Below are 13,559 nucleotides of genomic sequence, written 5' to 3' on the forward strand. Positions count from 1 at the left end.
GGGCTTTATTAGTCTTGAATATTTTTTTTAGTTTTAGTTCATTTATATGGTTTTGAGTTATGTGAGACGTACCACGATAAATACATGTAGCAAAAAATTTAAATGTTTAAATTGATCAATATATGCGTGCTAACTATTAACATTTATACACTAAATACACACTAAATGTAAGTAGTCAGGTAAAACGTATCTCTAATCTATTCAGTACAGGTAAATATATAGAACCATTTATCTGAGGCCTATTGGGATATTTTATCAATGTTGTTCAATGAGTTTATAAATCAGATCTAGAATAAATTATGGAATGAAAACATATAAAAACAAGCAAATGTTATAACATATATATTTTACATGATACTATTAAACTACAACAATGATTACGTAGATTGCAATGTTATCATCTATACCTTATACAATGAATTTTTGGTTCCTCATTATTTATTTTTTTTAACTTGTATTAATTTGCATATTTGCAGTATATAATTCATTTGAACAAGCAAAGTTAATTGAATTTTCTTTTCAGTTCTTCCTACGGATTTTATTTATAGTTGTGTAAATGCTGCAAGAGTACGTTTTTATGTTAAACGAGCAAACCTAAGGTTGGTGGTGGTGATAAAAGGAAACAAACAAAATGGCACAATCCGCTGCATCGACTTGTGAAATTTGTACTGGTGGACCAGGTGAACACTACTGCCAGCAGTGTGATCAGTTATTTTGTGGAAGCTGTAAATTATCTCATTTACGCACAAAATCTTGTAAAAACCACACTTTTGTAAGCGGACGAGATATCAACCAGGAAGAAACACTTCTTTGTATGGACCACAAGGAAAGTTTTTTATTCTACTGTCAGGATTGTGATACTCCTGTCTGTAGAATTTGCTCCGTCGAGAAACACAGTCGCCATCTGATGACAGACCTTACTAAATCAACTAAAAAACTTAGATCTGAACTTGCAAAGGATATTGAATTAAAGGAAACAACATCGAGGCAAAACGTAAACACAATTGAAAAGTACACAAAAGCTTACCGTGAGGAAGTCAAAGCAGTCATCAAGACCATTACTGAAGAGGGCAACTCCTGGAAGAAGCTAATTGATAAAAAAGTCGAAGGTTTTGTTAAGCTTGTGCAGGATGAGGAACAGAAAGCATTACATAATATGTCTGCACTAATCAAAGTTCATCGTAAAGATTTCGAAAACTGTCAACAATGGCAAAAAAACATCAAAGAAATGGAATCGATAGCAGATGTACTATTGTTAAAAAAGCTTAAGAAACTTAAAGTTGATGTGGACAACATAGAATTACAGCAAGTTCCTGAAAGGTCATCTGTGTCATACAGAAACAAAAAGCCTTTAGGTACAGAAATAGACAGCCTATTCGGAGAGTTACAGTTTAAGTAAGTTATCATTTCATAGAAAAAAAAACTAATTATGGTGTTAACAATTGCCTCGGTATACGGAATATTTTCTTAAATAAATGATATCTATATCTGTTGAGTGTGTGTCTTGTAGCAATGCAATCGGAGCAAAAGATGCAAAATAGACATTCAAAGGCGTTCTTATAAAAAACCGACAGCACCGTCACAAAACAAAACAAAAAAAAACAAAAAACACCAAATGACAAACAACACTACACAAAATGAAAATTTGTTATTACACTAACGAACATCTGTTGAACATACTTCTTCAAGAGGTTAACAGACAAAGCAGGTTAAAAAATGGTTGTAAGATAAGAACAGCACATTTTTATGATTGATACTACGGATCTAGAAAAGACAATGTTGTTAGAAATTGTTTAAAACAATTCGTACGCTAATTTTGATAAGCCGAAGAATCATTTTTGGCTCGCTTTGTATGAACAGTAGTCCACATTGAATGAACCTCGATTATAAAAAAATAGAAATCAAACGCTTTGATAGAACGACACATTTAAGCTACTGGTATTTCAACTTTAGATTTAAGACTTTAAAGAAATCAATGTTTTCAGCATCATCAACACATTTGAAAATTGATTGATTTGGATTATCGGTATGCGGTATCTTATACTTACACCGTTCTTCGACATATTTAGGTATGAGTATATACATGAAAAACAGCTATTGACATTTGTCTAGCACTTATCTAAAGTCAATAATTTTGGACTCTCAGTTACTGAATGATTTATCTGTTTTGTAGCCAATCCTGCACATAAAACGGCACGTGTGATAAATAAGCTACTGTCATAACTGTTCATTCTTTATATTAAGAAACTTTGTTCGAAACTGCATTGACCATTCTAGTTATATTTGTGATGGTTGTGTTCATATCATGTATTTAGCACCTCGCATACTTCAGTTATAAAACATCTCCATCTTTTAACTCTGTAAGTTGTAGCTGTTCTTGTCGTGATTAATTACATAAAAGGCACTTTGGAATTAACTCTAAAACAAGTGTTTTTTTCTATTAATGATTCCTGGTGTATATAATCACTTTGTTTTCATTTTGTGCTTGTATAAACCACCTAATTATTTCCCTACCTTTAAAAGAGATGTGTTTACCTCATGTTTGGCATCCTACATATTTTTAATTTCTGAAACCTAAAATATACCTAAACTTTTTTGTAAATGACATAATGAAATTCTAATCAACTTACCTTTTATCATATATTTAGTGGTTAATATAGTAGTTTTTATTATTTGATAAATAGCCTGCTGTTTAATCCATATCGCGCAACTTTGATGCGCACCCTTTATCATACCCTTTATTACACTTTTTATCACACTCCTACTTTTTTGGCACACTAAATGCAACTATAAAAAATACAAAACACACAAAACAAATACAATAAATGAAATATTTTTAAAGCAACAGCAAGCAAATTGTAAGGTAAGTAATTCGTTTAAGGCTTTTAAAACAAGGCAAAAGTAGAACTGAAGGTATTCCAGTGCTATGGATCAGAAAACAGTTCATATAATATAATAATCTTTTGTGAAAATATATGATAAAGCGTCTAAAACATTGCAAAATCCGAATCGCATGCCATATTACCTTCGACCAATATCATTTCCCGGGCCTTAAGGCCATTGGGCTGATATTGGTGTCTCGGGATGATACGATATATGATACAGATTTTGCCATGTATTATTCTCTATTTATCATATACTTAGACTAAATAACATATGATTTTTACTGTATAATAATAGCATCAAATTTACGTAGATTCCATATTTTTCAAATTGGTGCTTAGCGGGCTGATATGAAAAGTTTATCACATGCTTCGATTGTTATCACATGCCTTTCCGTAACGTTATCGCATGGCATTCCGGTGATACTCGACAACTTCCGGAAAATACACCTCAATGCAACGTTTTCAGTGAAAACATTATGAAATAGTGCACAAAACAATTATAAAGATACTGAAAAGTATATTGTGTAAACTAATAATAAAAAGATAAAAATAAGAAACAAATAAATTATTAAATAAATACATGTTTTATAAGTTTCAAACATAATTTAGAAAGTTACTTTGAAAAGGTTGACTTTTCCTAACAGTCTTCATAATGTATATTGTTTATTTTTTTGTCGATTCGTCCATATTAAAATGTTTTTTTTCTCTGCTGAAGAATACGCGGCTCATGGGCTGATATTGAACCAAGGGCTGATAATTCATGCGATATGAAAAATGCCATGTAATAATCTGATAATATTTATTTCTTGCATATTGTATTAACCAATTTCAATGAGCTTATTATGTAGTGATGTTTTGTGTTTTAGAGAAGGTAAAGCGTTATTGGCAAAAACTGAAAACCAGCAAAATACCAGGTAATACAATGCATCTTTTGTTTAGCAATTTGAACGTAAATATATGTACATAAACTCTATTCAACTGTATAACTTTAATGATTAAAGACACAGTAACATAAACATGAAAACTGAAGATGAAGACAATGTTCAAAGCACAACACAAATACAAGATAGAAGATAAAAGACCAAAATTCCAAGCATTTAGTTATTTAAAGTCACTTTCAGAGCTTATAAAAAAAACCAACTGCAATATGCTGATAACCAATAATTGGCTACAGATTCGTAAATAAACAGTGCTTTTCTAGATGTTCTTTAAAAAACAATGGGATGTGTTATGATTGCTAGTGTGACAAATATGCACTTAAGTTCGAATAAAAAGATTTACACAATAACAGGCAGCAGTCATCTTTCAACAAGCTATTAAAAGTAATGGCGTATAGTCCGCTATAAAAAGGTTCCTTTATTGGCGAAAATGTGCTTGGAACATGACGTTATACCAATGTTTTCGTTGTAAACTTGCACACTTTTTTGCACAAGTTACGGTGGTTCATATTCGTCTTTTCCTTGTGGCAGTGTGTTAATACATTTGCAAATTTTTTCAAAGATAGTAATTACACTCTGAATAATCATTTTTCAGGCCACAAAAGTTGCAAAAGATATACAAATACGCATGTCATTGGTGTGGGTAAGTGATAAAAATGTGGTTTTTATATTTGTTTGTGGTGTTTTTCTCTAACTTATTGAAACCTTATGTCGAGCACGTTGGTAAATTTATAAGTATTATAATAGAACTTGTCATTACTGACATTATCATCTGTTATGATATATCGTAGTATAGGGAAAATGTTTCCTATGATTGATACTATTAAAGTTGATTTAGATATATTCAGAATAAGTGACTTGTGTTAAGGAGTTGTATTCAATTTGAACGAAACAACGCCAAAGCGAATTATCATAAAAAGCTTATATACAGTATTATATTGACTGTGAACCAAATGACAGAAAAAAATATTTAAACTAACCTTACTGACAGTTGTATGTTCAAATATTTAAATATTTGAATTGCCTGTTAAAGATTAGAAAGCATTTACTACTTACATATAACAGACACCATATCAACACGAACCAATACATAACGAACATGTAATATGTCTCCGATGATGCGTTTAACATGTCTTATTTCATTAATATTAAAGCAATATATTTACTATATTCAGAATATTGTTTTGTTTATCTGGACAGCGGTAATGTATTTGTATATTATCACTGAATACATGTTTTCCTCTAAACTTAACTTAGTTTAGCATTGGGATTTCTGTTAAAACTGTTTAGTCTTTTTAATTCAACCTGCTATAAATGTCTTACAAATACATGTGTCTAGATTTAGCACAAAAATAACCAACTCTTTGAATGTTTTATACTGTATTTTTTATTTTGTAATGCTTATTGTATTCTTTTTACAGAAATGAGCAGGTTGTAACGTAAGTATATTGTATTAAGGTATCACAATACAAAGATTTTTCATCCCCAACCAGAGATCTTTAAATCTTTAAATTTTATAAATGAGGTACCAAAAGAAAGAAGAAGGATTAATCTTCCAAATTGTGATAATTTCATTATGACATATTTATTACATAATTAATTGTTATGTAATTAGTTGCCATATTGTGATGTCCATACTTGAATGAATTTAGCTTCTTTATTATTCATAGCATCCCAAAATATTTTATAGATTCTTGCACAACACAGTTTGACCTCCATAACTGTGTCTCAGATTGTTCCTATTGTATTTCATTCTCTCATAAATCTACAATGAAATTTGCAACAATAATTCATAAGAGACCACTAAATTCAATTGGGCATAAAATTTGTTCTATTGATGTTTTTGAAAATCTGAGACACAGTTTTGGAGGTCAAACTGTGTTGTACCAGAATCTATTAAATATTTTGGGATGCTATGAAGAACAAAGACGCTAAATTCATTCAAGTGTGGACATCACAATATAGCAACTTATTACATAATAATTAATTATGTAATAATTATGTCATAATGAAATTATCACAATTTGAAAGATGAATCTTTCTTCTTTCTTTTGGTACCTCATTTATAATATATAAAGAAGAATTAAATGAATTACATCAGTTTAAAGTTGTCCGATTGGGAGTGAACACATCTTTGTATTGTGCCACCTTAAATGGACGATTACAGAAAACAAATATATATTATGGATTAACTTATTTTGAGATAGAAAATGTTTATTCATGGGTATGCTTTATTCATTTATCTTTCACTGCTTTTGAAGTAAAATATTGAAAATATTGAAAATAAAGAATTCTTGCTTATGAAAAAATAAAACGCAAATACACGATTTCTAGAAAGATTAAATATCAGGGTATTGAGCTCGAAGCAATCCAAAAATAAAAATCAGTAGTACACAATTGTATTAAACTAAAAGACAACACCAAAACCCAAGTTAAAAAGACAAGACATTCATATAATATGTTAAAAACATAACCATTTGCTAACTTGTTGGAAGTGTAGTGATTTTAGGACATGCCATAGCACACTGTGTATCTTCAATAGCGTGTTTCTAATATTCTTTTGTAAATAAAGTCGGCATATTGCCTTCAGAATGTATAGAAATCTTGAAATGAATTTTTTTTTTCTCTAATTCTATTGAACTGTTATAACGGTAATATCTGTAAGAACACAACGTACACACATGCGTCTCGTGTACTAAAGTAAGAATTTGTGACTTCTCAAAAAGACGTAATAAGGCACAAGCATGTATTTTTTTTTACAGGAATGAACCAATTGAATCCAGAAACGGGTATGTATTAACGTTTTAATTCTATTCAGTGCTGAAACATTATGAAGATTGTTTTATTCACATACAAAACTAAATAGCTCGTGCTTTAAATTATTTTTAGCAAGATTCTTAAGTTTATGTGAAATAACGTTTTTTATATGAGAACAATGGTATATTGATGAAACTTCAGTAATCCAGTAACTAATGATTACATACTTTGGAGCATCTTCAGATTAACATGAGAGTTCATGTATTCATATTGATTACTTAAACTATATAAACAATTCATTAAACAACCGTTCAATTCTTTTAGCTTTCTTTTCTTTTCTTTTGTTTTCGTGTTCATAGCATATTTGCATGATTCTAAATAAGCATATTTTTTTAACGTTCAACTACTGGTAATTTTGAAATATTTAATTTTTACTGTAACAGTTGCATATATTACGACAGATTAAGATTTTTACAAAAAGATCAGTCACACTATAACTGTGATTGCATCATTTGAATGCACTACTGACATATTGTGTGTATTAGATAAGAGCAAACATTTATATATTACAGTATGAGATAAGGATCATTAAAAGTTATAATTATACCAGACTCAGTAAACACATTATTTTTAAATGTTTGATAAGCTTACACTTTTCTTATTTATTTTTTTAGCAGTCAAGGTTTGATGATGTAAGTAACACAGATTTACCGTAATCCTATCACAATCATGTGTTCTTTGAGATGTTAATGTATGAAAAATGAAACTTCAGTTAGTTGTCTTCGAGACTAAACACAACAGTCATGTCGTTGGATATTGCATTATGTCTTGTTGAAGTTAACGTTAGTTCTTTTATTATCTTAAAGTACAGCGCAAATTATCCGGTAATACTTATATATAATTTAGTAGTTTTGTGTGTGTAAAAGACATATTTAGATAAACTCAAACACATAACTTAAAGTACAAATAAAACATAACCAAAAGCAATTTGACATGCTTATAGATTTTTTTTGAGGTCGTATAAAACATTACAGAGAAAATGATATTGTTCGCCAGATACTTGATGTAACAGACTATAGTGAATAAAAGTAATGAGGGAACATACAGTTATTCCTCTTATATAAAAAAAATGATGTTTGTTCCCTTTGTATACATTTGTTGTTATTTACAATAAAACAAGAAAATGAAAAACTGTTTTATCTGGCGTGCATGAATATGCAGTCAAATGTTTTGTTTTATTTTACTTTAATTGTAGATGACTGTTTAAAAAAGCATTGGTTTATTTTGATATTACAACGATTAAACACAAAAGGCTGCATGCATACAAGAGAAATTTCATCAATTGAATACAGTTTAAATTTAAAACCGTTTCTCTTTGATGTTGTGCCAAACCGTATAGAATTTGTACATGTAAATTTGTTTAATTATGTGTATTCGTATTAGCTATTTTCATTGCCCTTTGATATACATCTATATCTCTTTTTTAAAGTAATGCAGATAAACAACAATATTTATATAGTATAATTCTAATCATTTTTACGGGTGTTTTATTTATCTTTTTAAGGGTTTGCACTAACAGTAATTGTTGGAGGTAAGTATTTGCTTATTTAAAATGTTTTTTGTTTAAGCGAGTCCTTATTCATTTCACTGCCAACCAGTTACCGTGTGAAATTGGTACTGTTTGAACATGACCATTCTATGTAATTCTATTATTTTCGTATTTTCATCGGATACTTTAGATAATTCTGCCTATATTGCTCTATGCAAGCGACCGAATTGTGATCAATTTTGATCTGCAGATTACTAAACACAATGAAATAGTACTTCAACATACTGATACAATTTAGACCTGTGGTCATCCTATGCTTTGACAAATTATGTCCATCTTTTTATTTCTGATTCATAACTAATAATCACAAAAAAAAAGTACAAACTGATTCTATTTTATCAATTATGAATTTGCATCTGACTACAGCTATAAAGTAGTTTAAATTGCTATGTTTTTATTTTGTATTGCAATTTCTACTGTATGTTTACGATAAACACTCATTTATTTGAACTAATTGTCGATATCAAGGTTTCAAAGGTATATAAAGAATTTTTCCTGTGAGCAAAAGGTCAAGAATGTAATGGTTTCTATATATATAAAAAAAGCAATTTGCTAGAACTAAGGATATTGAAAGTAACATATTACTTGTAAAGTTCTACGAATTGATTATATAAGATGGCATTCCTTGGTTCAGATAAGGGTTGAGTAAGGACATACTTGATTAAAGTATGGTTCGGACTCGATCCGCGTTTGATTCTGACTTGACATGTTAAACTTGAGTGTGAGTCACATTCTATAAAATATATAAGAACTTGTCAAGTAAAAATCAGATATAAATTCAGACTGTTAAATATGAACAATTTGTTCGTCGAGTAAAATTGAGTTAATTAACGACCCTTTAAAAATTTGCTAACAAAATGCATGCATGCTAATGTAAGACTGTTCCGGACGTCATAAATACAAACAGCTTCCCTTTCATGAATCTGACCTACTGAATAATACAATTGAAAATGGAAATGGGGAATGTGTCAAATAGACAACACTAGTTATCAAAGGTACCAGGATTATAATTGTGTACGCCAGACGCGGATTTCGTCTACATTTTACTATTTTGACTATTTACCGGATTTGTTATAACATGAGCAACACAATGGGTGCCACGTGCGGCGCAGGATCTGCTGACCCTTTCGGAGCACCTCATATCACCACTAGCTTTTAGTGGGGTTCGTGTTGCTTATTCTTTAGTTGCCTATGTTGTGTCGTATGTACTATCGTTTGTCTGTTTGTCTTTTTCATTTTTAGCCATGACGGTGTCAGTTTATTTTCAATTTATTATTTTGACTGTTCCTCTTTTACTGGAATGTAGTAAAGTATTATATTTATAAAGCGGATCGTTCATGCCTTTGTTTTTAACTTGCGCATTCAGTCAAACATATTACAAAGCTCCATGTACGTATATCATTTTACTTCTGTTTCTGCGTACTAAATTATAATCCTGGTACCTTTGATAACTATTTAAACCACTTGGTCGATGCCACTGGTGGTGGACGTTTCATCCCCGAGGGTATCACCAGCCTAGTAGTCAACACTTCGGTGTTGACATGAATATCAATAATGTGGGCATTTTAATAAATTTCCTGTTACAAAACTTTTAATTTTTCGAAAAACTAAAGGTTTTCTTATTCCAGGCATAGATTACCTTAGCCGTATTTGGCACAACTTTTTGGAATTTTGGATTCTCAATGCTCTTAAACATTGTAATTATTTAGCTTTATAATTATATTTTGATATGAGCGTCACTGATGAGTCTTATGAAGACGAAACTCGCGTCTGGCGTACTAAATTATAATCCTGGTACCTTTGATAACTATAAGGTTTGAATTAGATGTCTCTGAATCTTTTGAAAATGAGTTTCATCAGTGTGAAAGTATAAAAAATAATTATGAGGCCTAGTAAGGCATGATGTATCTAGCAATATCACATTAATAATACATCTCCGTATAAATTGTGGTAACAAAAAGTTATTACGTTTCAATTCAAAGAAGACGTGTATACAATCATTTAATAATTTGCGTTAATTGTTAATTTTGAAACTGTTGACTTTACACATGAACAATCTATCCGAACATTAAACACAATCATCAGTTAATCGTTATGTGATACAATTTATGATTATTATTTTGAAATATGCTATTGATTGGTTTAAGAAATATTAAACAATTGCAATAACGTGGTGTGTATGTTTTTGTTTTAATGTGTTATCATATGTTATTCTAGCGACAAATCTTGTTTTCATACGTTTATTGGAGAAGCATAGAACAGCTGACATCCCAAGGACTATAAGATATCATAATCATTTGTATACACAGTACGTTTTAATGCAAACAATAATAACCGTCATCATATGATCTATCTGCCATTAAAGTGACAGTATTAAACATTTGTTTTTCTGTTAACTTTACCGATAGAAAGGTTGATTCTATTGACCACTAAATCTTTTTTCTCACACATTATCATTTATATTATATGGCACACAACTGTATTTGTTTCAAAAATATTCATATACATTTGATGTATTTATAATTATATCTTTATATAATAAAACGTTCATGTGTGGTCAAGCTTGATTATGTTTAGAATATCGTTTGAATTAGAAAAAAAAGGAAACAATATATGTCACAATAGGAAAAAAAACTTCCCACACAAAACAAGGTAAAAACACAAAAGATTATTTGACTATTTTCTGCCACCTTAACTGAAATGTATAGATAATCCTAAATAATATACATATTATGTCACATGGTCAGTTTGCCAATTAGTAAAATCAGTCAAATCCTCAAATATACTGCTGTAAAAATCAAGTTGTAAATAGAAGATTTGGAACGATTGCAAACACTTAACAAATGACCAAAGAACACAGAAATCAACAACGTTAGGTCACCGTACAGCTTTCAACTATGAGCAAGGCCAATACCGCACAGTCAGTTTTAAAATGCCTCGAAATGAAAAATGTTAAACAATTTCTACAATAAAACTAACGTCCTAAATTAAGTACAGAAAATGAACGAAAAACAAATACGTAAAACTTCAGTAAATGACAACAACTGAATAACGGGCTCCTAGCTTCGAATAGGCACGTACATACAGAATGTGGCGGGGTTAAACATGTTTACAGGATCCCAACCCTCCCCTAACCTGGGAAGTAATGTAAAAGAGGGACGAAAGATACCAAAGGGACAGTCAAACTCATAAATCTAAAACAAACTGACAACGCCATGGCTAAAAATAAAAAAGACAAACAGAAAAACAATAGTACACACGACACAACATAGAAAACTAAAGAATAAACAACACGAACCCCACCAAAAACTAGGGGTGATCTCAGGTGCTCCGGAAGGGTAAGCAGATCCTGCTCCACATGTGGCACCCGTCGTGTTGCTTAAGTGATTACAAATCCGGTAAATAGTCTAATTCGGTAGGTCATATTCATGAAAGGGAAGGGGATTGTAGTTACGACGTAAGGAACATATCCGATATCATTTGTGAAACGGTTATTCCATAACGGTCAACCAACTCGTGATGGCGTCCGTAAAATTGACGAGGTGATCAAGTATGTTTTAACAAAGTATTCTTTTGTTCATGCTGACTTCCAAGTTTAACAGATATTTATCCTTTCAAGGCATGGTCCAGCAAGCCATTTGATTACTTCTTTCTTTGGCTCTCATGGATAATATTCTCTTTAGAAAGCATATAACAGTTCTGTATATGTATATGTTATGCTTTCTTCAAATGCATTACCCCTGTAACTGTATGATATTTTTAGGTGAAATCTTGTGCATTTTACTTTCGACATTTGGTTGATATATCATGGTTGTAAACAGATCAATGGAAGAACACATTTTCTCTATTGAAATTTATCCCTTTCCTAACCCATTGTATAAAAAAAAATAATCAAAGTGTGGTTGCCGGAGACCATTGATTGCTATCAAAGGTCATAACCTTTTAAGCTAACTGGATGATTCAAATATGCCGAGACTCGGACTTCAAAATGGATAATTTAACTATCTCGATTGGATAAATCCGATAATCCAATAGTATTAATGTTAGAATATATATGTATACGTTCACAGAATAAATTAAAAATAAAACTGTTAAGAGAAAAGGTTAATCGTCGCTTATTAAGTTTCTATTCAATCTCAGAGAAGATGCGTAATTTTGAACTATGATATAGATTATATGTTTTTAATATTACATTATAAAATGTGTTTTATGTTTTATTCTAGAAACACCGACAAATTATATTTTGTTTTTAATTGCAAGTCATTGTACACTTTTGTGTTTATGAAGGCTGTCGATCATAAGTGAACTTAATATGACAAACACATTGTGTTATAAAATTGTTACATGTATACTGCCAAAAAAGAGGCAAAATGAACAAGAAGGACATTATTAGTCGACAAAATAAGAAGAAAAAAAGTTGGGGCTAAAAAAGGTAAACAGACTACATAGACTACAATGCAACAGACAATAATAAATAAAAAAAAAAATATATAGAAGAGGAAAAAAGATACCAGAGGGACAGTTATACTCACAGATCGAACACAACCCGACAACGCCATGGCTAAAACAGAAAAAAAGACAAACAGACAATTAAGAGAACAAAATACAAATAATACACAACATATAAAACTAAAGACTGACCAACACTAATCCCATCACACATGGGGTTGATCTCAGGTGCTCCTTTGATGTCAAAAGAAACCTTTGTTGCCAGAATAAACAAAATATGAAGATAATTATGATGCTATAGATGATTAGTTAATAATATTACATTGAAAAAGCAGGTTTTTTTTTATTAAAGAGAAACTTTCAAAACTAGTTTGGTGTTAGTGTGCATGTGTGTGCAATGTTATGTATTTAAACACTGTCTTAATTAACAAGATTATGGAAAAAAAATAGGACAAAATTTGTTTTATTGAAAAGTTATACTGCATTGTATAATAAATATTATTCTTTATGTCATGTATACAATCATATTAACCCTTTACTCATAGTATATGCATGCATTGGATCGTCAGAAAGGTAAAATCACAAAAATACAGAACTCCGAGAAAAATTCAATCGGGAAGGCCCTAATCACATATCAAACTCAAATGACAAACCACATCAAACGAATGGACAACATTTCCCGACTTAGAATTAAAAAAGGTGGGTTGAACCTGGTTTTGTGGCATGCCAAACCGTCCGTTTTAATTGCAATGTTAAATATAACGTTAATAAAATTAACGGTACCAATTTTCTTGCACCAGATGCGCATTTCGACAATACATGTCTCTTCAGTGTTGCTCGTGGCCAAAACATTTGAAATCCAAAGCTTATATAAAAGATGAAGAGCTATAATCCAAAAGGTCCAAAAAGTATAGCCAAATC

The 13,559-nt window shown here is 30.6% G+C and overlaps 1 protein-coding gene across 2 annotated transcripts; it reads left to right on the plus strand.

The window, feature by feature from the left end:
• Positions 1 to 593: 593 nt before the first annotated feature.
• LOC143042646 (E3 ubiquitin-protein ligase TRIM33-like) lies at positions 594 to 10,605 on the plus strand. Of its 2 annotated transcripts, XM_076215054.1 has the most exons (8): positions 594 to 1,395; positions 3,752 to 3,799; positions 4,419 to 4,466; positions 5,245 to 5,262; positions 6,586 to 6,612; positions 7,255 to 7,272; positions 8,145 to 8,171; positions 10,407 to 10,605. In XM_076215054.1, the coding sequence occupies exons 1-8, from the start codon at positions 632 to 634 to the stop codon at positions 10,444 to 10,446; spliced, it is 990 nt and encodes a 329-aa protein (XP_076071169.1). In that variant the 5' UTR covers positions 594 to 631; the 3' UTR covers positions 10,447 to 10,605. The 2 variants fall into 2 exon arrangements, with proteins under 2 accessions (XP_076071169.1, XP_076071170.1); XM_076215055.1 differs by lacking the exon at positions 4,419 to 4,466 and having other exon boundaries at positions 597 to 1,395; positions 10,407 to 10,603.
• The last annotated feature ends 2,954 nt before the right edge of the window (positions 10,606 to 13,559 follow it).

Source organism: Mytilus galloprovincialis, chromosome 8 (genome assembly GCF_965363235.1).
Source record: "Mytilus galloprovincialis chromosome 8, xbMytGall1.hap1.1, whole genome shotgun sequence".
Lineage (NCBI taxonomy): Eukaryota > Metazoa > Mollusca > Bivalvia > Mytilida > Mytilidae > Mytilus > Mytilus galloprovincialis.